Source organism: Equus przewalskii, chromosome 23 (assembly GCF_037783145.1).
Source record: "Equus przewalskii isolate Varuska chromosome 23, EquPr2, whole genome shotgun sequence".
Taxonomy (NCBI): Eukaryota; Metazoa; Chordata; class Mammalia; order Perissodactyla; family Equidae; genus Equus; species Equus przewalskii.
In genome coordinates, this window is record NC_091853.1 from 1,131,867 (window position 1) to 1,158,101 (window position 26,235).

Here is a 26,235-nt window from a genome sequence, read left to right on the forward strand (position 1 = left end):
AGAAAAATATGCCGTAACTTAAAAGATAGAAAGAAAACTGCATAAGTAAGATATTAAGGAAGCAAACCCAGATAAAAAGGCAGAGGTTAAATTTCACTAATTTTTCCACTTATTAGCACACTAAGACCCCTAACATTGCTCCCATTAGCTCATGGCATCAGGATGTGGAGGACCAAACTTACAGATCTATCTCCCAACTGCTTTCACGAGGCATGTGAAGAGTCTGTAATCAACTGCCCACAGGCCTCCTGAATGCACGGTTTCTCTAGCCCTGCTACGCCCCTTAAAAACTCCTGCTTTAAGCAACATGAGCAGTAAGCAAGGGCACCAGTAAAAAAGATGAAAGCACACTGAATAGTGTGGGAGCAGCATCTGACACACTCCCATCAAGCACAGGACGTGAAGCAGTGAAAAACAGAGCCAGGAGAAATCACGTCCCATAGCAGAGCAGGTAGGCACGGGAGTGGGTGTGCAGTGGTGTCCGATAAAGTAGCAAGAAGCCAAGATGCACTGCATACCACGCTTCTATGAAGAAATGGGAAGATAGGCATATGAAAAGGAAAACTTCTATCCCCAAATAAAAACAGAGCATCGTTCATGGGATCTGAATGCATACCTATGGCATAAAACAATTTCAATTCCCTGTTTTTCATAAAGGAAATTCTCAAGTCTTTGTGATTGAGTTTCACATTAACTGGTACTTTATTTGCTTAAAACCTAAACACTGTCAGTTTAAGAAGAAATCCACTGTGATGCATATAGATCTTACCATTTAAATTCTAGGCTTTTTTTTTTTTGGATCCTTGGTGAAATCTTATCCAAGAAACAGAATAGATACATATATATTTTAGAACATGAACCATTAGAGAATGAAATAAAAAATCAAAAGTAATTTAAGTTTTGGCGGCCCTTGCTTTTTTTGTTTTTTTAAGTTCCTTAAAGACTGTAGCAGGATAAAAGGATCGCTGGCTCCGAGTCTCTTTGAGATAACAAGTGAAGTAAAAAAAACCCATACCCTCAAACAAGGTCAGGTAACCCCATTCCCTGCCCTGCCCCCAAGGTAAAAAATACGAATACTTTTAGTAACAACGCAGAATTCATCTTTATCTCCTATCTGCCCCATCAGTGGAAGTTTAAAGTCATGATTTTTTTTAGATATCTATACTTTTTATACAGATATATAAACTCGTATTAGATGACAATTGATTTTTTAAAAAGTCCAGGTAGAGAAAGAAGCAATCATTTTTAACTAAAACCCTATGTTTTTTGATCACTGTTCAACTTGCTACCATTTAGCAAAAAGCAAAATTTCCATATGTTCATCCAAATCTTATTGCTTTACAACTGTGGTATACCTTCCATTAAACATAAAAAGATGAAGTAGTCAATCCAGTGATTAATTTGACATGGCTTTCATTGGGAAGAGGGCAGGGGAAGAGGGCAGGGGCAAAAAGAAGACCAATAGACAAAAAGGTAAATTAAACATACAATGGTTTTCTTTAAAAAAAAAAGAGAGAGAGAGAGAGAAAATGTTATTTTCAACAAAAGGAAAAAAGCATTGAAAGCCCATGAGTCAAGCCATAGCCAAAACCATATTCTACCTTAAGTAGGTTTTCTTTCCCCCTCCTCTTTTTTTCTTTTTTCCTTTTTTTCCCTCTTTTTTTAATAAAATCTCTCCCCAAACCATCATTTTTAATCCTCCCCAGACTGGGCTTCATCTTCAGACCCTTCATCCCCAGATTTCTCGGGTGGAGGGCTTGCAGATGTCTTCTTTTCTGGAGGGCTTTCTGGTTCCTCATCTTCTTCTTTGGGAGAAGGAGTCTTTTCCTTTGATGCCTTTGAAGCTGTGGGGCGGCCCACCTTCCCTTTGCCTTTCACAGGACTTGGCGTCACTGAAAGAAGAAAAATACCAGTTTGGGGAAGGGAAGGAAGAAAATGTCTTTAATAAAAATCAGCTACAAAACAAAACAATCTGTAAGAATAAAATCTATAAAGACAATACCCCAAGTTACTAAAAACCAAGGTGGGCACTGGTTTCCAATCACTTTTTACCAACACTGTAATGTTATGTTAGCAGTAATGCTTGTAATAAACCAACAGGATGCTACAGAAACTGCGCATCATTCTTAGTGGCTTGTAAAACTAAAAGCTGTTTATGATAAAAGTTGTCTGTGTTTAAAAAGTGAATCAAGAAGAAGAAAGGATACACCTTAATCTGAGTAGAAACTGAAGCCATCAAATAACTTGATAGTTCCATCATTCCCAACAGTAAGAAATGATGAGTAAAAGGTTTAAAAATCACCAGTTCTATTTGCCAGAATTAAAAAAAAAAAACAAAACCCAAAAAACAAATCCAGCTTTCTGATGTAATGACAAACTAGCTCCACCTAGGAGAATATCTGGCAGAAACCACAAGGGCTCAAAGAAAATGAATCCGTGTTGTCAAGTGCGGTTTCATTCTGCTAGCATACGTGGTGGTCCAGGGATCAGACGACAGAACTTCAATGTATTACTGTAGGTGTACATTTTCACAACTTCATGTCTTCACTAGCTGCTGGGATTGTAGTATCGGGGGGGGAAAAGGGTAGCAATAGCTATGTTAACACAGTGTTTCTATCACTATGCCTGACACAAACAGGTCATCCTCAAATCCTGCTTATGTTTGGCGGCAGCTGAAGAACAGGGCTAAGCTACCAGACTCTTGGAGGGGCTGGACTCCTCATTAATAAATAAGCGATACTTCCAGGTGTAGAAGACAGGATCCTTTCAGAATTCTTAAGTATGTGGTGAATGCCAAGCCCTAACGAAGAACTTCTGTAGAGAGAGTGTATTGGTTCTTGAAATTTTTCAAAGCAATAATTTAACTTTCATTTCTGCAGAGCTCACCTGTAGCCTTTAGCCTGGGTTTGGGCATTTTCTTTTCTTTCCTCTCAGGTTTGGACTTCTTAACCATCTTTTTGTTTTTCTTTTTTGAACTGCCATAGTCACTATCATCATCGTCTTCCATTAGGAAATCTTCATCACTGCCGGAATCTTCTGAGAGGAAAGAAGAATTTCAACGTTCAGCTTAATGCATACATCCTTCCAGTGAACCAAGGGAGAGAGTGCTAAGAGTGACTGGAGGATGGGATTTGGGAGTCAAACACTCTTGGATTCTTTTTGCAGCTGGACTACCAATCTGGTTGGAGTTGTCACTGGCCCCACCTGTAAAATGAGTTTAGCACGCACATGAGGGTTATATGACTGACTTGTTTGAAGAGTAGGTCAAAAACAGGAAAAGATAAGACTTAATCTGAATAAAAATTGAAGCCATCAAGAAACTTGTATTTCCATCATTCCCATATAGTACTGGTGAGACCCAGAAAATGAAACTGAACTGACTTGGTTTGTTTGGTCCAACTATGAATAAATGAAACAAGAAAACTACATACAAAGCAAAAATACATATAATTAACCTGAATCACCTGTGAAAGATCTAAATTCTGCTATTAATACTGTTTTGTCGAGGGAGGCCTACACCCTTCTCCACCAGGCCAAAATACTAACCTTAATCACAACACTCACCATGCGACTGTTGCTCTAACAGCTGTTCATGCAGTCATTTGTTTAAGATTGGCACCTGAGCTAACATCTGTTGCCAATCTCTTTTTTAAAATTATTTTGTTTATTTTTTCTCTTTCCTCTCCCCAAAGCCCCCCAGCATATAGTTGTATATTCTAGTTGTGAGTGCCACTGATTGTGCTATGTGGGACGCCACCTCAGTGTGGCCTGATGAGTGGTGCCGTGTCTGCGCCCAGGATCCAAACCGGTGAAAGCCCAGGTCACCGAAGCAGAGAGTGCAAACTCAACCACTTGGCCACGGGGTCAGCCCCTGTTCATTCAGTATTTGAGTACAAAGGATGAACATCATAATCATGAGAGTCTCTGAACCAGTGAGCATCTAATTCAAGGGACTAGTTGTAACATTTAGCATCCACAAAACTGCTGAAGTAATCAAGGTCACAAACTGCAAAGACACAAGCCGACTACGTACTCTCCTGGAATGGTGCCTCGTCCTCCTCCTCCTGCTCTTCCTCACTGCCCACATCTTCCATGAGCATCTCTCTCTGTTTCGAAGCTGCTTTAGAGGCAGCCTGCCGCTGCTGGCGCACGTTTTTATGATCTTCTTTTTCGTCTTCACTGTCCTCTGCAACATCAAAATTAGAACCAATGATCAGAGATGTGTGTTTATTCGACAGCTGACTAGAACAGCCAGGATGAGAGAAAACCTGTAGCTTTATTTCACTCAAAAAGGGTCAATTCTATCCTTAGTGCCTAGAAAATATACAAAAGAGGAGCTAAAATTCAAAGCATCAACTTGAATAAGATTCTGTCCACTATTAAACATAAAATAACTTAGATATGTAGAGTTTTAAGTAATAACATAGCCAAAGTAAGGTGTGAACACATGCTTTCTACAACATAACTTTAAACTTGTATCATTGCTGTGCCCTGAAATTCTCAATTACATTCAAATCTATGCTCAGTTTTTAGAAACTAAAGTTAGAAAAGTATTTTTAAATAGTAGAAGAGGGGAAGCCTGTCTTCCAATGATATTTATACTAAGACACACAAATGCAGACCCTAAAACAATGCAGACCACTACCCTTTTCAATGAATGAGGCATGGCCATTTCAATTTAGAGAGTATTGAGGGAAATCTTTAAAACACATATTTAGATCAACTAGATCTTTTTTTTTTCTTTTGAGGAAGATTAGCCGTGGGCTAACATCTGCCACCAATCCTCCTCTTTTTGCTAAGGAAGCCTGGCCCTGAGCTAGCATCCGTGCCCGTCTTCCTCTACTTTATATGTGGGACGCCTACCACAGCATGGCTTGACAAGTGGTGCCATGCGAACCCCAGGCCGCCAAAGTGGAATGTGCGAACTTAACCAATGCGCTACCAAGCCAGCCCCTCAACTAGATCTTAATACAAGTTCATAATAAAAAAATTACTGTCACATACTATAGTCTATTAATTAAAAAGAAATTTCAACACACAGTTGTGTTTGTGAATAAATGTGATTGAAGCCTATTGGCTCTACACCAAGGTATACTTGTATTAGTCTCCACCTATGGCCTTTTCCTGGACTTTGAGGCTCCCTTATTCTGTTAAGGTTTAGCTGTTGCTCTTCAGGAAACACTTGTAGTCCTATAAGCCTTGCCATGGTCTGGGTTCAAGTCATCACTTTCACTGTCAAAAACCTCATCTAGAGACAAACAGACACAGGGAATAAAACTGACTTCAGTAGACTCAAAACTCAATCCACCTGGGAGCAGCTGTGTTTAACACCAGTACAGTTATTCATCTTGAAGTGCTCAATAAACTAAGAAATGTAAGAGATTCAAACTAAAATTCACAAGGCACATGAATAAAAATGTATATTATATTATCACAACATCACTAGATAGTGCAAAAGGTTAATATAATTTCTTTTGGACTTAGGCAGTGAGATAGCAGACTTGAAAAGGAATGAGAGCACAACAGCTCAGCAGAGTGGACTCAGTGGAACTTGGTCTACCCTCTAAATATCGGCTAAATAGCAGCCTTGTTTAAAGGCAGATCTAGAAAGGCAAAAGCAGGAGAACGTAGATCAAAACTAAAGTGGGTGGGAGCAACATGGAATAAACTCTCAATTCGTAGAAGAGTTCAAGTTAAAAAAATAAATACCAACGATACATAATCAGGATTTAACATTTTATTTGGCCATGAAGTCTCCTCATTAATTCTTTTAAGTTAAAATTCTTACAAAAGCTTTATCTGTGGCTAACGGTTTCAAAGGTCTACCTCTCAGCTAACAAGAGTAGGACTGAAACCAACCTTTGTGTACTTTTCAATCCAGAGTTGATCACTCTCTCTTTTTAATACCTCTATTTCACTTAGTATTATATATATTCTTATTCTATTCAGTTTGATGTCTTTTATTTGTTCATATAAATGGTTTTTATTCTTGACTATACATGAGAATAATCTGTAAATACTTTTAAAAAACAAAGCCTCAACATCCCACCTAGACCTACTGAACCAGAAATCCTGGGGTGGGATGGAGCATAAGCAGTAGGTTAAAAAACCTTCACATGTGACTACAATAAGCCATCAAGACTGAACATCACTATGAGCTCTTCAAAGATGGAAACGTAAAGTCTGTAATGCCAGTATTTTCAACAGTGCCTAGCATTATTACAAAACCACTTATTAAAATGTTCAACAAATACATAAATAGAATTACACCTATTACATTAAAAATTGTTTACTACCTGCTGAGTGAGAATCATCCTTCTTGGCCTTCACATCTTTTTCTTCTGAGTCCTCACTGTAAGGGGAAGGGAGAAAAAGTTTAAAAGTCTTAGATCAAAATCTAAGTGAACATAGACCTCTTGGTATCTGACCGGAGAAGAGTGAAGAAGATCTCTTTTATACATAAAATATTCAAACAGATGCTGAGGAGTGAAACTGCTTCCATTATTTCCCTACTTGACAGGGATGCTAGTGAATCAGCACAATTTTATCTACTTTGGGAAAACACTGCTTCCAAAGACCCAAAGGGAAAAAAAGAAGGTATCTTAATACAGGCTGAAAATTTCTCACCTGTATATAAGACCTGGTTCACAAGAACATTTAATAAGAAAAAAATTCTCTGTTGTCAGAGGCAGGGTATAAAAATACTTAAATAAATTACATAATGTGTCAATGGTGATAGTGTAGGCAAAAAACTGGATAGTACCAAATATAGATGAAAAAACACCTACAATACAATTATTAGAGGAAACTGCAGTTCAGTTATATATACTACAATATGCCTCAAAATTTATCTAAAACAAAAATGAAAATCACTTAATTATCACCCAATATTTCTATACATCAGAAACATCAACACACAGGCCTGCCTTGTATCACGGAGAAAATAAAAGTGAGCTCGAGATCACTGCAAAGTAAAATAAGAAGTTAAGGAGCTTCATAGTCCAACGGCAAGTTTTATAAAATAATTTTTAAGTCACAAAGATGCACTTTTTTTTTCTTTTTTTTTTTAAAGATTTTATTTTTTCCTTTTTCTCCCCAAAGCCCCCCGGTACATAGTTGTGTATTCTTCGTTGTGGGTTCTTCTAGTTGTGGCATGTGGGATGCTGCCTCAGCGTGGTCTGATGAGCAGTGCCATGTCCGCGCCCAGGATTCGAACTAACGAAACACTGGGCCGCCTGCAGCGGAGCGCGAGAACTTAACCACTCGGCCACGGGGCCAGCCCCTGCACTTTTTCTTTTTAAGACTTTATTTTTCCTTTTTCTCCCAAAGCCCCCCAGTACATAGTTGTGTATTTTTAGTCATGGGTCCTTCTAGTTGTGGGATGTGGGATGCCGCCTCAGCGTGGCCTGCTGAGCAGTGCCATGTCCGTGCCCAGGATTTGAACCCTGGGCCACAGAAGCAGAGTGTGTGAACTGAACTTGGCCACGGGGCCGGCCCCTGACAAAGATGCACATTTTATGTCCTCAGAAATCTTAACTCAAGAGTCTGGGATTTTTGTCATTAATTAGTTGTATGATCTTAGGTAAATCACTTGGTACTATTCAGTGCTAAAATTTTACGATTCCATGAGAAATTCTGACAAAAAAAGAAACCACCACACACAAGAATTGCCTTCATAGCTTTCCTTTCTCCAACAGTAGGTCTTGTAAATCTCTTTCGGTATTTCCCATAATGTAGACCACACTCAAATGACAAACTACTGAACCTAAGGTTCCTAAGCAAAGAGGAAAACCAAACCTATTTCTTTACTAAGGAATCTACCCAAGACACACTCTAATTCTGAAACCTGTGACTATGCTATAGAAATGTTTTTATGCATTTCATTCACAAGTCTCTTACAATGACAAAGAACTGTATGATTTTCTCTAGTTCTTTTATTGTTGTGTTTATACAGACCATTCATTAATCTGTGAGCCCCATTCTACAGCAAAGTCAAGTAAAAGCTGCACTTTTAAATAGAGACCAACAGAAAAAAATCAACATAATACTGGTCCAAGGGAATAAACATACAAGGCACTTAATACAAATGGCAATAAAAGCTGTACTTTATTTCAACCATTTCTGACACTTAGGAGAGAATAATAAAACCAAATGATTGCAATAAGAAAAAATTTAGAATAGATAGCAATTACATCAATGAGACATTATAACAGGCCATGAAGCTTATTCCTAGGAGAAATATAATAAATGAATGTAATGCAAGACAGTTCTAAGTTGGGTTGCTACAATAAACTGGATTAGAGAAATATACTATGAAACTATGGAAGACTTGTCTCCCCAAGTATAATTTTGCCTTATTTTTCCTCAAAACTACATTTCTGAAATTCTGCAGGAAAAAAATATTAGAGGTTAGAATACAAGCAAACAGGAAATTCTAGGTAAATGTATGTATTTAATATTATTATTTCTACAAATTTAGTCTCCTGTGAATTCAGAATGTAATGGCTTCTACCTGGGGCTATTATAGTGATTTTAGTGCTTGAAGACAAAAATCTTACAAGAACTAGTGAGAAATATTATTTCATTTCTCTCAACCCACACTAATAGTATTATTTGGAAATGAGATAGTCCAATGGTTAAAAAATGGACTTTGGAGTCCAACAGACATGGTTTCAAAACCTGCAGGTCCACTTGCTGGGTAACCTTGGACAAAGCACTGAGCCCCTCTAAGTCAATGTTACCTAGCCTAATAAAGGTGTTGTGGGAATTCAAAGATAATGAATACACATGAGCACATAATAGAGACTGGCACATAATAATCACAAATGGTGGCTATCATCATCATCATCATCATCATCATCACCATCACCAAGGAGGTCTTAAAGTTATGCTACATTGAGTATGAGAGTGCGTGTGTATACCTGTAACAGGAGACGTGAAAGCTACAGTATCCTGCTCTCACAAGGCAATTATAGTTAAAATTACAACTCATCTGAACTCATTTATAAAACCAAGGGAAGGGAAATTGTTCAAATGATTAAATTATCTAAATGAAGAAGAACTGATTAGACAATAAAACTTGGCAAGCTATACAACTGAAGATTCTATAAGCTTTAGTTATGATTCTGCCAGTGATCTGTGACTGAATGGGAAAGGTCACTTATTCTTTGCTGTCATTACAATGAAAATGTCAATACTAACCTCAGGTAACAAATTACACTTAACAATCTTTCTGCTTATGTTCAGAGGCTGGAGGTAGCAACAAAGACATTCTTGGAGATCACTTTGGATTCCAGGCTGAGTCCAAGCAAGCCTCATGACCTTAAAGAGGCTAACCTCCAGATTCAGAAGCACTGCCTGAGATAATATGAAATAGCAAAACAACATTAAGTAGACACTTTCCCAAAGTAAATGGAGATTCCACCAATTTAGAGATCAGATACTACCCTCATGTCAGACTGGTGACAGCATAAGAACAGATTAACAATGCCCCTTACCTATCTTCCTGGGAATTCTTTCCAGATCGCCTCTTATTTTTAGCTTCTCGGGGAGATGATCGAATTTTCTTAGTTGGAGGGCCCGAATCTCTTCCATAATCTTCATCTAAACAGAGCATTTTTTTCAAATTTAATGAATATTATGATTTTTACATATAGAAATTATTACTGTATTTACTGAGATAATTCTCTCTTATGCTATTTAAATGGTGAGGGGACAGGACTTCCCAAATCATTTTCTTTCATTTTTAAAAAAATAAGTTCTTTTCTGCCCAAGTCCCACCACCTTAACTCAATCATTTCCATTTTGCATATTACCCTCTAGTACTCGTGCACATTTTAATATATCCATAGCCAAACCTCTCATCATTTTATATCCTACCCTTTTATTAAAGATTTTCCCATCTTCATATTTATTTGAAAACTATTATAGTAATACGGTTATATTACAAGCACTTAGAATGTAAAGAACCCATAATTTTACAATCCTGACACAATTATTGTTATCAATTATGTTTACTTTTAAACTAAAGCATTAAATATAGCATACTTTGACAGTTGAGGAAAATACTCCCAATTTCAAAAGTCCTACAAAACTAAAGAAAATTACCCCACCTTAAAAAGTGATTATTCCCTAAACTGTTTACTACACCATTATATATAATGGTGAAGATCTGGAAGTAGCCTGGAGCTTTAGCAATTATTACATGGTTGGATATATTATAAATTCCATTACAGAATATCATACAACCGCTAACAGGAACTTTCCAAATAACTTCTAATTTAAAAAAAATTTTTCCCCCTGCTTTTTCTCCCCAAATGCCCCCAGTACATAGTTGTATATTTTAGTTGCAGGTCCTTCTAGTTGTAGCATGTGGGACACCGCCTCAGCGTGGCCTGATGAGTGATGCCATGTCTGCACCCAGGATCCGAACCAGCAAAACCCTGGGCCGCCGAAGCAGGGCGTGCGAACTTAACCACTTGGCCACACGGCTGGCCCCTCAAATAACTTTTTTTTTTTTAAAGATTTTATTTTTTCCTTTTTCTCCCTAAAGCCCCCCGGTACATAGTTGTATATTCTTCGTTGTGGGTCCTTCTAGTTGTGGCATGTGGGACGCTGCCTCAGCGTGGCCAGATGAGCAGTGCCATGTCCACGCCCAGGATTCGAACCAACGAAACACTGGGCCGCCTGCAGTGCAGCGCGTGAACTTAACCACTCGGCCACGGGGCCAGCCCCCTCAAATAACTTTTAATAACGAAAAAGTTATGAAGTCATAAGCAGGGATGGAATGGGAGGGGACAGAACCCAAAATTCTATAGCAAGACTTCAACAACAATTTTAAAAGGAAAAAAGGCAAAAGGCCCTTTTAACAAAAGTTAAAATGGCTTGTTGGTCAATGGCAGGATTGTTCTAAGGATTAAATGAGTAAATATAAACATTTAGCAAGCATTTTATAAATGTTAGTATTACCTCTGAGAGGTTGGATCATGTTATTTTTTATTCTTCTTTACACACTTCTACATTTTCTATGTTTTCCCAAAACGCACATATTATCTTTATGAAGTAAAATTAGATTAAAAAAATAATGGTAAATGCATCTGGAAAATGAGATTAAGGACTTATTCTCAAGAAACCCTTATGGTTAAGATGTAAGATACACTACTCATTCTATGATGAATTAGTTCACCAATCAAAGTTACTTCACCAAATACTCTCATCTTAGTTACTTTATTAATCAAAAAACTTAAGTACTCCCTATTACAAGGTACAAGTTTTACTGTGATTATAGCAAGGGCTGTATTAAGTAATAGACACTGCAACAGAATTATTGCACTTTGGACTCCAAAACAAGGTAAGAAAAAAATTATTCAAGTGTTTATTATCAATGATTTACTAGGAAAAAGTTAAAATTCATGCCAAGTTCAACTTGCTTATTTTGGGTAACACAGATCTTGACATAATTTACATATATTAGTAGTTGAAAAACAAAAAACAAAATTTATTCCAAAAGCATGATAAGAAAGTACATAAGCTGGTTATTCTTCCACTAGTTGGTCCAACTGAGAATTTACTGAAATCACAAAACTTACCAGCATCATCAGATTCCTGAAATTGTGAATAATCAACGACCTTCCTATTTCTGTAGAAGGAAGAGACTCTAATTAAGATCATGAAAATACAGGACTTTTCTAAGATACGAGAACACACATTTCTACTTTATCAACAGAATTAGCACTAGCTCTCTGAAAATTATTTTTCAACAAGCCCCCACCTCAGCCAAAAAACTTCACATCTCGTTACAGGGAAGTGCAGCTTATACCAAAACTATTTCAAACTACAATTCCCATATTGCTCACCCCAGTGACAGCACAGGTACTGTTCTTCCCCACAAAATAACCTCCACCTCCCAAAACACACACACATAAAACAGCAAAATGAGCCAAACTACCACATTTATTCACCGTACACAGAGATGCTATCACATGAACAAACGAAAACTATAAATGTTGTTTTATTCTTACTGCTATATACACATACACATGTATCTTATCACCGAGTTTTTTCCAAAGCAAAGTGATTTTTTTTTTTGAGGAAGATCAGCCCTGAGCTAACATCTCCCAATCCTCCTATTTTTCCTGAGGAAGACTGGCCCTGAGCTAACATCCATGCCCATCTTCCTCTACTTTATACGTGGGACGCCTACCACAGCATGGCTTGCCAAGTGGTGCCATGTCTGCACCCAGGATCCAACCTGGCGAACCCTCGGCTGCTGAGAAGTGGAATGTGCGAACTTAACCACTGTGCCACTGGGCCAGTCCCGCAAAGTGATTTTTAAGTATAATACAGTTAAATGTTATAATACACAAATTAAGGTGACAGTAAGTTAGCCTCACATAGAAGGGGAAGGGAAAAAAAAGTAACTAATTAAAAACTGATTAAAAATTAACTAATAAAAAGATGCTTGTTATTAAAGAGTCTGTAACTAAGAAAAATATTAAAGTCTCACAAATTTGCATTATCTACTTGACTCAACAATTTAACTGCTTCTTACTAGGTAAGGCATCTTCAACATCTCAAAGAAACCTTAATTTCCATTTTTCTACTCTATATTCTAAATCTAACAGTTTCCAATTTCTCCTCTAGAGGGAGAGAAAAGCTTCCTTGTTAGCATCCAAATAGCCTGGCTTTGAAAGAGCCTTAGATGCACTGTAACTAAATGGATACTGAACAGCTAAACTGAAAGGATTACGAGAAGCACACCACTAACTACACTTAAACCTGAGCAGAGGGATATCCCTGGCTTTTTTTTTTTTTTTTTGAGGAAGATTAGCCCTTAGCTAATATCTGTGCCAATCTTCCTCCACTTTACATGTGGGTCACCACCACAGCATGGCTGCAGTGGTGTAGGTCTGCGCCTGGGATCCGAAACCATGAACCCTGGCCACCGAAGCAGAAGACACTGAACTCAACTACTACGCCCTCAGGCTGGCCCCGGGATAGTCCTCGTTTTTACAGATTAAGACACCATTTAAATTCAAAGACAGGATGGTAAGGATTCAAGTACAGGTACAACTTCTATATAATATGCAAAAATGATAGGGTAAGGATGAATTCTGAACACACGTTTAGGGCTTAGATGTGGAGCAAAGTATAGCTACACTCTTGGCTTAAGAGAAAAAGAGAAGGGCTCATAAGGAAATTTGCCTTGTTTTTCTTTAGACTACCAACAATGAATTATCTTCTCACTTTACTGTTTCAATGAGTCAAGATGCAAAACTATAAAATAGCCTCCAACTGTCTGTTTTGTTATAAGAAGCTGAGTTTATGTATCAAAGATACCATTCTATTAGGAAAGTTAACTTTAAAAATATGACTCAATTCCACTTACATGAGGTATGTACTACAGTAGTCAAATTCATTGCAGCTCCTGTTCATATCACTCCCACTCGTATTAGATACAACCTCACCTCCTCTCAACACCTTTAACCCTTCACTGATGCTAGGAATATCTACTAAATATCTGTCTTCCCCACTAAATGTCCTTCTTAAGGACAGGGATTGCCTCTCCGTTATCCAGAACACCAAATTCAAGAAATTTGTTGAGTTGACTTGGCTCTGAAAAGGATCAGGGCGGGAAAGGGTATCAGTAAAGAGATGTATGGGTGACTGGAGTTTTCAGCCTATCAGACATTTAATTCCCACTACCTTTAATAACAAAAGAAAATTTAGTTTCCTCCATACTAAATACAGTCCTCCTTCAGTGTCTGTGGGGGCTTTATTCCAGCCCCCCACCCCAACCCTGGTTTGGATCACAGGCGCAGACATGGTACCACTTGACAAGCCACGCTGTGGTAGGCATCCCACATATAAAAAAGAGGAAGATGGGCATGGATGTTAGCTCAGGGCCAGTCTTCCTCAGCAAAAAGAGGAGGACTGGCAGCAGATGTTAGCTCAGGGCTAATCTGTCTCAAAAAAAATAAATAAATAAAGAGGTTTATTCAAAACAACCTACTATTTCCATTACTTGGAGATTTACCTTATTTAGGGTTGAAATACATTTCTCATGAACTTATTCCTACGTAAACTGGAAACTGAGAAGATATATTGGAATAGAGGTGTAATACTTAAGAATATTATTTAAATCTGAGGGCACAAGAAGTTCTACTTCTAGATGGAAACAAAGAAACATTCTTACTTTCTCAAAATGCCACTACTTAAATTAAATGCCAAAGCCAAACCAACCTCTTCTGTGTAAAATAAGCATCAACAAGTAGAACCGGGAGGACAACACAAAATTTCAATATAGCACAGAGGTTAAAAACACAAATTTTTGAACTGGGTTTAAATCCTGGCTCTGCCACTTGCTAACTGTACGTCCTTGAGCAAGTTACTCCCCTCACTAAACTTCCGTTTCCTCACCTGTAAAATAGGAGTAACAATCCCTCTCTCTCAAGATTGTTGAGTTCGAGGTGTACAACTGATCCAATGAACAGCAGCTGTTATCACTCGTAAGCACTAACTTGCTCCACCCAGAATACTACTGCCATCTTACAGAAACAAGTGACACTCGACTATTTGAACATGATGATGAAGTCACTCTGTTTTAAAATACGTGTGTCTTAGTATTGGTTCTAGTACCATTTAGAAAGATTGTCTTTAAATGGTTTGTTGCTCATTTCATTGAAATGCAATACCAAAATACCTCCCCATTTTTATATTATTTCCAACTTATGACGGCTTTCAGGTTACCATTCAGGCCAGAGAAAGCAGCAGCAGTAGCTCTTTTAAACCCACCATACAAGTCAGATCAACTTCTGTCACTCAAATCAACTGGAGTTCCATCTAAACAAGTCTAAAAGTCCGCACTAGAAAAGAGAACTGTAACCCAGTAAGAAAAACGATGTTTAAATACAAAATGTAGGAACAGAAAAACTTCAATTATGTGCTTTCTCTTACATTAAAAGCTGATATAATCTCTATATCTAGATTCCGAATGGACCTTGGTCACAATGAACCAGTTCTTGGATGATCATCAAGAGGGTTTTGAGATGAGAAGCCTCCACTTTTGTATGGGTTTAAAGTGCAAAAATGAAAGGTAAAGTGGGAAGCTAGACAGGGTACACTAAAAGATCTGTTTTGGGCACCAAATGTGGATAACTCAAGCAGTTTAGAAGCAATAGGATTTTTTTTCTTCTACTCTCTTAATCATCAACTTCTTTCTACTAAATACTGATAAGTCTACCCCCAAAATGCTGCTTCTTTCTTATAGCAGCAACCACCTAAGACCAAAACAAAGATTCCTGAAATGCAAGGTATATAAAGCCAACATTCTGAAGAGTCAAGGATCACAGCATTCCACAGATGGAAATGACCACATCTTGGAGATTATCTCATCCAATGGTCTTTACAGATGAGAAAAACCCTAAAACCACATAATCCAGCTCTACTTTATAACAAGCCTGCACGTCAAAATATGGAGAAAGATGACAAGCTCCAGGTGAGGAAGCAGAACTTTCAAATATAAACCCACATTTAATTATTGACACCCCAAGCTTTATACTACTTAAAGAATAAAAAATCAGTTTCTCATGGCAAACTGGAGAGACTTTCACACAATCTTCTACATGTTTTAGCTCAATCAAGCTGACTATACCTCCATTTTCACCTTTTAGAAGTTATACTGTTCTGGTCAATGCAGGGAAGAAGAAGAAAAAAACTCATTTTCCTAACTTTTCAGAATTTAACAAGTTTCTCATGAGGCACTTAAAGTACATTTGAAATCTGAGTTCTGAGAAACCCCAAATAGCCAAGACAGCCCTTTTCACTAATCACCTAGGTGGTAAACATCTCAGTTCATCAAATGAATGAGATTCTATAGAACAGCGTTTTTCAACCTGTAGGTCACAACCCACTTCCAGGTCCTGAAATGAATTTATTGTTATATAACCAGCATTTTAAAAGGAAAAGCAAAAGGAAACAGAAAATATCAAAGAAACCTGTATCTAAATAAGGGTAAATTCCTGAAACTTGTTTCAGGTGTTTGTGTTCCTGTGTGTAGCAAACGGCAACGTAAAATGTATTTCTTATAGGAATGTCATCAACAAAGTTTGGGAGCCATTGCTTTAGAATAAAAAGAGGACTGCAAAAAGAGATTTCCAAAGCAGTTTTTAGTTTCACCTTTACAAAGAACAATTTGTTATTGATCTGTGGCCACAAAAGTATAACATCTCTTCCTATTTTAATTTTGTATCTTTTTAAGAAAATCACTGTTTTAAGCTTAAGCACTCATAAAGCCTATCAAAGTTTGGTGGGCAGTAGGGGGTGGGCGGCTGGTGACAGGACGATGATGATACCAGGTGTATTATACGTACCGGAGCTACTGGACCTCAGTCTAATCCAACCTTACCCAGAATGTGTTATCCTATCAACAAACGTCCCTCAAAGCGAATGACAGAGAATCTCTCATGATCTCCCAAGGCAACCAACTCTAAGAAAACTCCAACAATGAAACAGTTCTTCTCACTGAGGGAAAATCTGCCTCTCAAGTCCACTCACCAATTCTATCTTGTCCACTTCCTGGTCTAAGCCTAACCCTCTTCCACAGAGCAGCCTTAAAGTTTATCAGTTTCCGCTTTTTCTTCAAGGCTAATACTAGGGTTCCCTTAACCCTTCCTCACGACGTACTTCAGGAATCCTCAAGACCTAGTCGCTTTCCTCCACAGCACCTTGGATTTAGTGAAGTGTATCAAGCAGTGCCCTGGTCTAAACATAACATGATTCTTAAAAGGTGAGTCTGGGGAGGCGAAGCAGCTCAGGGTTATGAGCTTCCTCTTCTCATTCTACTCTATATTTGTACTAATGCAATGCAAGATCTCAGCTGCCTTTTGGGCTGGTAGATCACACAGTGGACCGGATATTGCAATTTCAATGACTAAAACCTCCTTTCCCCAAATCTACAACCTTTTTGTGTAGTGATACTTCATTCCAACACATCACTTAATCTTTCCCAACTTCCTATTATCAACAAACGTAACTGGCATAGGCCAAGAACGAAGCCCTTTAAGTCACCAGTGGAGATATTTTGCCAGGCTGGCATTAATCTATCATTCAGCCTTCTCTGGGTACGGCTATTGAGGCACAAGGCCATCACAATCAACTGTCATTCTGCCTACACTTCTTCATTTTCCCCACAAGGATGTCATGTGAAGCTCTGTCAAAATCCGTGTTGAAACAGAAACCCAGTATTTTTCCAATATTCTTTCACTCTAATAAATTTTTTTAAAAGCAAATGAGTTTGTTTAAATCAATGATAGTTAAACTTTTTAGAATAAACATTTTTGTTCAAACAAAATACTTCCAGGAACCACAAACTAAAACACGGATAATTAAAAGTAAAAGAAACATTCTAAGGGTATCAATTTGTCTTGTAATTTCAAATTTAAAAAATTTCTCATTACAGAATTTTCCAAATGGTATTCTGTGAAGATAGGTTTTCTACAAGTTTCCTAGTTTGGATAGTATCACCTCCTTAAACATGTTAAATTTCTGAAAGTCCTGCATTAAAGAGAACTGCTTACCATTGATCTCTAAGATTACTTATATTTTAAAAACAAAATTTGAATCAAATGCTTGAGATATTCCTGAAAGTCAAGATTATGAAGACCACTGATCTAAAAGACTGGTTTTTTTGTAAATCCATGCTGATTTTTATCAATAATTCTAACAGCAGTTACTATGCACCAGATACTTCACCTAAATTCTCATTTAATTCTCACAACAATCTCACAATAGGAGCTAATTTACATGAATTCAATTTTATCTGAAGAATCTAATGCTCAGAAAGGCTAAGTAACAACTGACCACAAGCCATTAGGTGGTAAGGCCAACTTTCCCACTTGAGCTCGTCCAACCCTATAACCCACAGGACACTGCTGATGCCCGCCCCCTCTTAAATCTTCCTTTCCTAAGTGCTCACAAATCGAACTCCTCCATAGACCTGATGCCATTAGTTTCTGCACATCAACCATTTCCTGGCCTTTAAAACTGAAGACACTTACCTCTCTCCGTTCTCCTCTCCCTCCAAGATTATTCACATGCCAAATTTTCTCAGAATACAAAAATGCTAGTTCATAGAAGCCAGGATACCTGAATTCAATTCACGGTAACTTCTTACAACTGCTTCACTTATCCTGAGCTTCAAGTTCCTTTTGGCTAAGATATATTGCTTTGTCTGTATCTTATACCATTCTGTTATTTATAACTAAACATAAAATTTGAAAACAGTCACAACATACAAGAAAGCAAAAAGTAAAAAACAAAAGCCAAAATTTAAAAAATCAAGAACGTGAGGCCGGCCTGGTGGCGCAGTGGTTAAGTGCGCCCGTTCAACTTCAGCGGCCCGGGGTTCGCTGGTTTGGATCCCGGGTGCGGACATGGCACCACTTGGCATGCCATGCTGTGGCAGGCGTCCTGCATATAAAGTAGAGGAAGATGGGCACGGACGTTAGCTCAGGGCCAGTCTTCCTTAGCAAAAAGAGGAGGATTGGCAGATGTTGGCTCAGGGCTAATCTTCCTCGAAAAATAAAAAAATAATAATAAAATAAAAAATCAAGAACGTTATAGGAAAGAGCTCCTAAAAGTTTTTCAAATGGAAAATTTCTAATTTCTGCAGAAAAGAGAAGGGAGTAAAGGAGTTCTGAATGATGAGCCAGGCACATCTGTTTATTAGATTATTGTCACAATCCCCTACTAAATCTTTATCAACTTGCTTATGTTTTAGTCAAGATAAGCAAATATTAACTTTTATATAGCACTCCTTAATCCCCCAATTTTTCCAATTTCATATTCTCTCCATATAGGAAAATATCCTGCTTAACAGTCAGACATACACAAATTTCAATGAGCGTCAGATAAAGTACTATATAAATAAAATGGGCTACATTTTTCCCAACAGAAATTTAGTGCAAACCCTATGTAATTAAGGACAAAGAAACCTCAAGCAGGTGAGACTGAAGAGGTCTCAGATGTGCACATTACCAAGCACAGTCCTGTCTGCAGCAGAGTCTCAGAAACCTCAGCGGAATCTTCCACAATTGTTTTAACCCAATCACCAGGGAGAAACTGTAGCCTGACTGTCAGGTTTATTGACTCATTACAACAAAGGTGATGGCACGTCAGAAGTGTGGAGCATCTCACCAAACATGAAAACTTAAAGGATTGGGGGAAGGCTAGAATTCAGGTGAAATTGAAATGAAGCAGTGTCTTGAGGCCCAAAGCACAGTAATAAAGGAGTCAACATCAGGTGTGGACTGCAAAGTGGACCTCGGGTCCTATTTCTTGGCAAAGTTAAGGTAGATGGGGAATTTTGTGTCCAGTAATTCCTCTCCTGAAGCTCTAAAGTTGCAAATTGAGGCTAGTTCTCTATCAAGAGGACTTAGTTCCTCCTGACAAGTGTGAGGTTTCCTTCTTTCTGATATACTTTCAAAGAGCAAGGTTTCTGATAGTCTCTGAATTCAGAGAATCATTTCTCTGTAGAAAGGCAGTAGTCGCTCCCACACGGAGGACTGTTATAAACCTTTGCAGCTGGCACCAATCTGTGGCAGACAGACAGCCGCGTGCTTCCCAGCCTGAGGAACAGCAGGGTGGGTTTTCACTGCTCGAACTTTTTAGCTTCTCCAGTAGTTCATCTTCTGGGTCACTTTACCTTGACAGATGAAACCTCCCTGAAGATCACCTTGCTTATTCGCAGGTAACTGAACAAGCGCACAATTCAAACAACAGATAGGCACTAAGAAGCACCTGAAAATACGCTATACCCATTTGAAACACTCTTGGCCACCTTGGGGACAGTTCTCCAGAAGTATTTCAAAGACCGATAATTAGGGCTACTTAGACAGCAGTTATTTTAAAATATAGTAACGCAATTCTGCAACAATCAGTTCCACTTCCTAGAATCAAGATAATACATTTTCAAAGACAAAGAGGCGCCTCCGTTTGACCAAAGCGGTCCTGTGCTGAATCAAATGTTCTCTCCTAAAGTGTACAGCCTGGTAGTCTCTTAAGCGTTGTCTCTAGTCTCAACAATCCAAGAAGCTACTTCTTCATAATCTAGAGTAATAAAGTCACATTTATTTCTATCTTTGCAACTAAGAATTAAAAAGCACAAATAGAAATAACACTTCAGAGCAGGCTCAATAAATTCATTATTATTAAGTTCAAGCAACTGAAGTTTGCAAATAACCCATCTAGCTGTGCGGACACTAAATCTCATTAACTCCAGAGGGGCACCGTTCACACGGACTAAAATGTGGATGTAACATGGATGGTGTCCTGGAATTACAGTATAGTGGCCTTGTTTTATATTTCTGGTTAAAAAAAAAATAGGCAAAATACACAAATAAAACCAACGTCCCTTTATTCAAAATTACTTCCTCAATCTTCAGATGCCATGTTTTGTTGGTTCTTTTTTGCAAGGAAAGATTTGCCCTGAGCTAACATCTGTTGCCAATCTTCCTTTTTTTTTCCCTCCCCAAAGCCCCAATACATGGTTGTATATTCTAATTCTAAGTTGTAAGCTGCCACAACATGGCAACTGTCAGACGGGTGATGTGGTCTGAGACAGGGAAGCCAGCCCAGGCCACTGAGGAGGTGAGCGCTGAACTTTAACCACCAGGCCATTAGGGCTGAATCTGGCTCTTCTCTTTTGTTCCTGGGACAAACCGTACTTGATCATATATATATATATATATATATATATATATACTTTCTTTGCTTTCGAGGAAGATTAGCCCTGAGCTAACACCCGTGCCCACCTTCCCCTACTTCATATGTGGGACGCCGGCCACAGCATGGCTTGACAAGCGGTGCGGTGCGTAGGGCTGCACCTGAGACCAGAACTGACAAACCCCGGGCTACTGGAGCAGAGCGTGCGAACTTAACCGCTGCACCACCGGGCTGGCCCTGATCATATATATTTTTAATACACATCTGATTCAGTTAGCTAATATCCTGTTTGGCATTTTTGCATCTATACTTACGTGTAAATTAGCCCATTTTCTTGTAGTGTCCTTCAGGTGGCTTTGGGATCTACTCACTTGGGGGAAATGCCTTTATTATGAAACGGATATACTTAAAGCAATGCCACTTATCTAACATCCACATTTCTTCCCCAAAAAGCTACATAACACTTTAGTGCTTTTTCCTCCTCATTTAGGTTCATCTTCCTTTAATCCCTTCACGTGTTCCCCTATTCCTTCCAAAAAATTGTCTTTTCTCCATCCCCCTCTCCCCAAGCTCACTTTAAAGTTGGTCGCCGGCCCCCCACAAAAGTCCTATTAGGAACTCCAAAGATGGCAAAGTGCACTACTACCACAGGAAAGAGTAACACCCTGGGCCAGTGTGTCTCAGAGGAAGATCACACTGGCTGTGGGTTGGCCACACCTGGATCTGAATCCCTGCTTCACCTCTCAGCAGCTGGGTGAACTGGGCCAGTTCATCCGTCCGAGCCTCAGCTACTGCACATAGGAAGTGGGGATAACATATACCTTGCTTGAAGAGTGGTTTTAAGATTTTGAAACATGCGTAAAGCGGCTGGCAGAATATTTGATACAAAGAGAGTTGCTCGGTAAGTGATAGCTCTACTGAGTTTCCAAGTGATTTTATCTTTTCTACAACTGAAGGTTGAGAAAGGGACTTCTGCTGATAAAGATCCACAATCTCTAATCCACAATTTAGAAATTCAAAAAGTTCTGAAAAACAAAAAAGTTTTTCCAGAGCTTATATGGTGGCAAACTTGACCTAAACAGTGAGGGGATTTTTAGTCATCTTTTCAGTGTGAAAATTTGTGAGTTTTACTGCAGAGATTAATGTGTTTGATTATAAGAGCACTACCCCAGACTCACTGGTCATGGTACACTGATACACAGTATAGGCAGCTTGTTACCTTTTTTGGAAAAAAACTGAACTTCCAAACCATAGGGCCCCAATGGTTTCAAACTCGGCATTATGGACCCGTAATCTATATTCTAGGTGGAGTCAAACACAGTGAATGTAAATCTGGCAGAAAGGAGAATAGCTAAGACTTGTGGAGTCCAAATCCAGCTTTGCTATTATTTCTACACTTCAACTCCTTTGGCTTCAAAGTCATCCTTCATTGGTAAACTGAAGAAACTGGACTTAATCTCTGAAGTTCTTTGTAGTTTTTTAAAAAAGTTTTAATTAAGAAGTATCTCTGAAATTTATTTTAAATACTGAATTGAACAAAACTCCTACTTAAAACATTTGGGCCACATTTTTCCTCAAATACTTTCTATATAGAGCTAAAACCCTACTGACACAGAATGTACTCATCACTGAAGAGATTACTAAACAAAAAACATCTGACCATCTTCATGCCTGACACTAGGAAGGAAAGAGTGGTACGACAGAAAGAACGCCAACTTTGTACTCAGAAAACCCAGGTGCAAACTTGGTTCTGCATTTACAGTTCTATGACCTCGAGTAACATATTCTTTAATCTCATCTCGTCAGGTTATTATGGGAATTAAAAAATCCTACATTACAGGACTGTAGTAAGGACAAAACAAGATAAACTGAAAGCCTCTAGCAGAGTGCCTGACTCTGCATTTATTCTCAGTAAATGTTTGTTCAGTAAATTACTCTAAACACCACCCTTTAAACAGTGTATAATAATTTTCAGCTTAATTAAACACATGCATGTTGGGAAACGTTGAATATTTAAGCGTTGTTATAAAATGAACAGACCCAAAGTTAATAAAATCACACTTCTCTCTCACACACAAACGTGTAAGTAGAGAATAAGCAGAGATATAAGGAACCAAGCTCACCTACAACCACATTTACTAGGATACAAAACTTTTAAGTGTCTGCCTGTGCGTACTTACGTAAATTCCAAGCTATCTTGAATTTTCAGGTTTCCAAGTTTTTCCTTTAAACACTTTTTGAAACTAATTTTCTGGTAAGAGAGAATATCAATTTTTAGAATCCAGAATCCCAAGAAAAATTCTCTTTGAAAAGAAAGCAATCTGGAATCTTGGGAAAGCTGTTAAATCTTAACATAATTATAAACATGACAAAAAATAAAGGTAATTTTCTATCAACCTGTAAGAGCCTATGCTTTCACATCTAAACTTTTGACGATAGGGGTTCCCTGCCATCTCAAGTGCTAAGCAAAAGACAAGATGTCAAGTACACTTATGTTACAAAGAAAGGAGCAGACAGACTGATCTGCGTGACTTGGATTCTTTTCAATAAGGGAGGAGGATCTCTGGAGAATATACCAAGCTGAATTTCAAGAACCCTGGTTTCTAGTCTGGACATGTCAGTAAATCTCTCTGAGCTTTCTTTCTCATTTTTTAAAAGGAACAGCATTTTCTTTGCTTCCTCACAAGGATAAGAGCCATGAAAGCACTTTAAAAAAAGTTAAAAGTGCTATACACAACAATACTATCAATACTTATTAGGCAGAAGGTAAAGGGATTATCATGAGGAAAGGGGGAGGGGGAGGATGAGTAGGACCGGGAATTAAAGTCTAGGTTCTAGGATCAATCTTGGCATCTACTACTGTGTTATGCAAGGCACTTAACTCGCCCAGGTCCCCATTAAGTCACTTGTAAAACGAATTTGCCTAAATTTCTTTTTAGCTCCAAGACTGTAATTTTATGCTATAAATTTGAATCCAAGGCCTAAAATATTTGAGCTCTCACTTATATATAATGAGTCAGATACTGTAAAAGGTAAAGATAGGAACACCGTATGAACAAAACCACTTAGATACGTGTTGCACACATGCCTAAATGAAACTGCAACTGATCAGTTCACCATTCCTTTCATTTGGAAATTGGTGTCAAGCACCCATTAGTACATTTTAAAGACTTTAAACCCTCAGGTTAATATTAAATAAAAATAATATTTATAGTAAAAACAAAAGCCAGAAAAACCTCAAAATTACGTATAGGTCTAAGGGCAGAAACATACCTCAAAAGAAGATGCACTCACTTATTTTCCAACATGTGCTTTTTTTTTTTGGTTGTTTTTAAAGAAGGCTGATCATTCTGATATTGGGTAAATATCTATCATTAATTTTTTCTTAAATGCCCTCAAGTACATAGATTCTTCAATTATACCTTGAAACAAAAGCACTTCTAAGACAGGATTTTTATTGCAAAATTTAACAAACCACCCAACTCAAGTTTAATAATTTCTGCTTTATTATTGGTCATGAGTATATTAAAGACTTTAAAGAAATAATTACAAAAAGCCCACTATATATTAACTTCATCCTTCAAATGGGGCAAACAAACAGTTTAAAATTATTTTAAACAACACATTGAGTAAGAAAAAAGTTGTGCAGAAACCCCAATGCCTCCAAAAAACCGATAGAACGTGCTTAATATATTTATCCCCACCTGGTGACATTAAAAATCCAAGTTTTCGAGTAAAAACAAAAGTTCTGTTCATGTTCCAATATCTAAATCTGGGAACACAAATTCAGGCAAATGAGTATAAGAAAGTCACAACAAGAAAATAAAATAAATAGACATCAAAACTTAAGTTAAAAGGTAGACAAGAATGCTAGTCCAAGCTCACTACAGAGTACTTTACTTCCAGAAAACAGAAGACCCAAGCCAGGTGAAACAAATCTTTATTACGATGTTGTCTATTCGGGCTGATCCCCCATAAACATCCTACAGAAATCGACGAGACACGTCGGCCGATTTTGCACACCGTAACCGGAGACCCCTCTCCAGACCCCCGGCCACGGGGCCGCCCCGCTGCCCGCCGCTGCAGCCGGGAGACGCGAGGGCGGGGAACAACCCTTTCCGGGGTCCCAACCTCTCTTTAGAGCTTCAGGGCTAAATACTTCCGTTTCTCCCAACAACTTGGAACGAGGAGGGGGAAGCAACAACTGTTCAACATTTTTAAACTAAACCTTCACCTATTTATTCAGAAAACGCTACGCAGAGCGGCCCATTCCCTCCACGGACGGCGTCACGGATCGACACGGGAAGTCACATTCCCCCGCAGCAGACGGGCCCAGGCCACACCCCTCGCAAATGGCACATTCCGCACGGCAGCCGGGAGGCCCCAAGGGCGCGGGGCCCCGGGGACGGCGAACTTGCCGAGATCCTCGGGACACAGTCTAACGGCTGACCGAAGCCAGCCCCTGTCCCACCGAGTGAGCGGGCGGGCGGGCGCGGGAGCCGCACAGAACGCGGGTGGCCCGTTAAGCCGCCCCTCCCTGGGCCGCCAGGCGGGGAGCGGCGCGCCGGGCCCAACCCGCTCGGGCTCCGCGGCGCGGCGGCGGCCCGCACCGCCCAGGGCCCCGTCCCGAGCTCACTCTCGCGGACGGGAGAGGCGGCCCGGCCCCGGCCGCCCCCGCGCGCGGCCCGCGGCGCCCCGAGGCCGGAGGCGGGGCGGGGGCGGCGCCGCCCCGCCCCGCGCGGACGCCCCCTGCGCGGGAGCCAGGGCCGAGCCCCCACCCCCAGCAGGCCGAGGGCGGAAGGGGCACACGCCGCCGCCGCGCCCCGCCTCGCTCAGGGCGGGCCGGCCGCGGGGGTGGGGCCGGGTGGGCGCTGACCTCACCCCCGGCGCCGCGGCCCGAACACCCCGCCCGCGCCAGTGCGGCCGGTGGGGGCGCCGCCGAGCGCGGGGCCCGCAGCGCGGGGCGGGGAGGAGCGCGGCCGCCGCCCCCGCGCAGCCCGCGCCAGCGAGCCCCCCGCGCTCAAGGGCGCGCGGGCCCCGTAGGGCCGGCTCCGGGCCCGTGTCCCCGCTGCTTCACCGCGCCCCCAACCCCGCCAACCCGCCCCGGGCCTCGGACTCCGCACTGACCTGACAGGCCGAGACATGTTGGCTGTCGAAACAGGACCGAGCCGAGAAGCCAAAGACCAGGACCCCCCCCGCCCCGCGCGCTCGGCGCCCCACCCCCCCCAACTTCGGCCGATGGGGCCGCTGCCGCCGAACCCCGAGCTGCTGGCTCCTCAAACTCCGCCGCTCCTTGGTTCAGGGCCCCTTAACCAGACGAGCCCCCCGCTCCCCGTCTCTTCAAAATGGATGAATCAAACCAGCCGAAAATGCGCCAAAGCCGCAGTGCAGCCAAACCCACTAGGGCCTGTGGGCTCCGCCCCAACACGCCGGGTCATTGGCGGCTTCTGCCAGATGCGCCGAGCTCATTAGTCCGTTTGAATCATCACGTCCCCCGGGCCCCGCCCCACTCCC

The 26,235-nt window shown here is 40.1% G+C and overlaps 1 protein-coding gene across 2 annotated transcripts; it reads right to left on the reverse strand.

Annotated features, from left to right (window-relative positions):
• Positions 1 to 678: 678 nt before the first annotated feature.
• On the reverse strand, positions 679 to 26,235 carry NUCKS1 (nuclear casein kinase and cyclin dependent kinase substrate 1). Of its 2 annotated transcripts, none has more exons than XM_070591799.1 (7): positions 25,849 to 26,235; positions 11,589 to 11,638; positions 9,498 to 9,603; positions 6,297 to 6,352; positions 4,034 to 4,186; positions 2,887 to 3,036; positions 679 to 1,892 (listed from the first exon to the last, which is right to left on the reverse strand). In XM_070591799.1, the coding sequence occupies exons 1-7, from the start codon at positions 25,863 to 25,865 to the stop codon at positions 1,693 to 1,695; spliced, it is 732 nt and encodes a 243-aa protein (XP_070447900.1). In that variant the 5' UTR covers positions 25,866 to 26,235; the 3' UTR covers positions 679 to 1,692. The 2 variants fall into 2 exon arrangements, with proteins under 2 accessions (XP_070447900.1, XP_070447901.1); XM_070591800.1 differs by having other exon boundaries at positions 2,887 to 3,033; positions 25,849 to 26,188.

Bases quoted from the DNA above. Each gene is read 5' to 3' on its own strand.
- NUCKS1 (XM_070591799.1), bottom strand. The intron at 9,604-11,588 runs GTAAGTTTTGTG...TGCTCTGTTTAG, and splicing joins TCAGGAATCTGATGATGCTG to ATGAAGATTATGGAAGAGAT. The intron at 4,187-6,296 runs GTAGTAAACAAT...TTGATGTTGCAG, and splicing joins GGATGATTCTCACTCAGCAG to AGGACAGTGAAGACGAAAAA.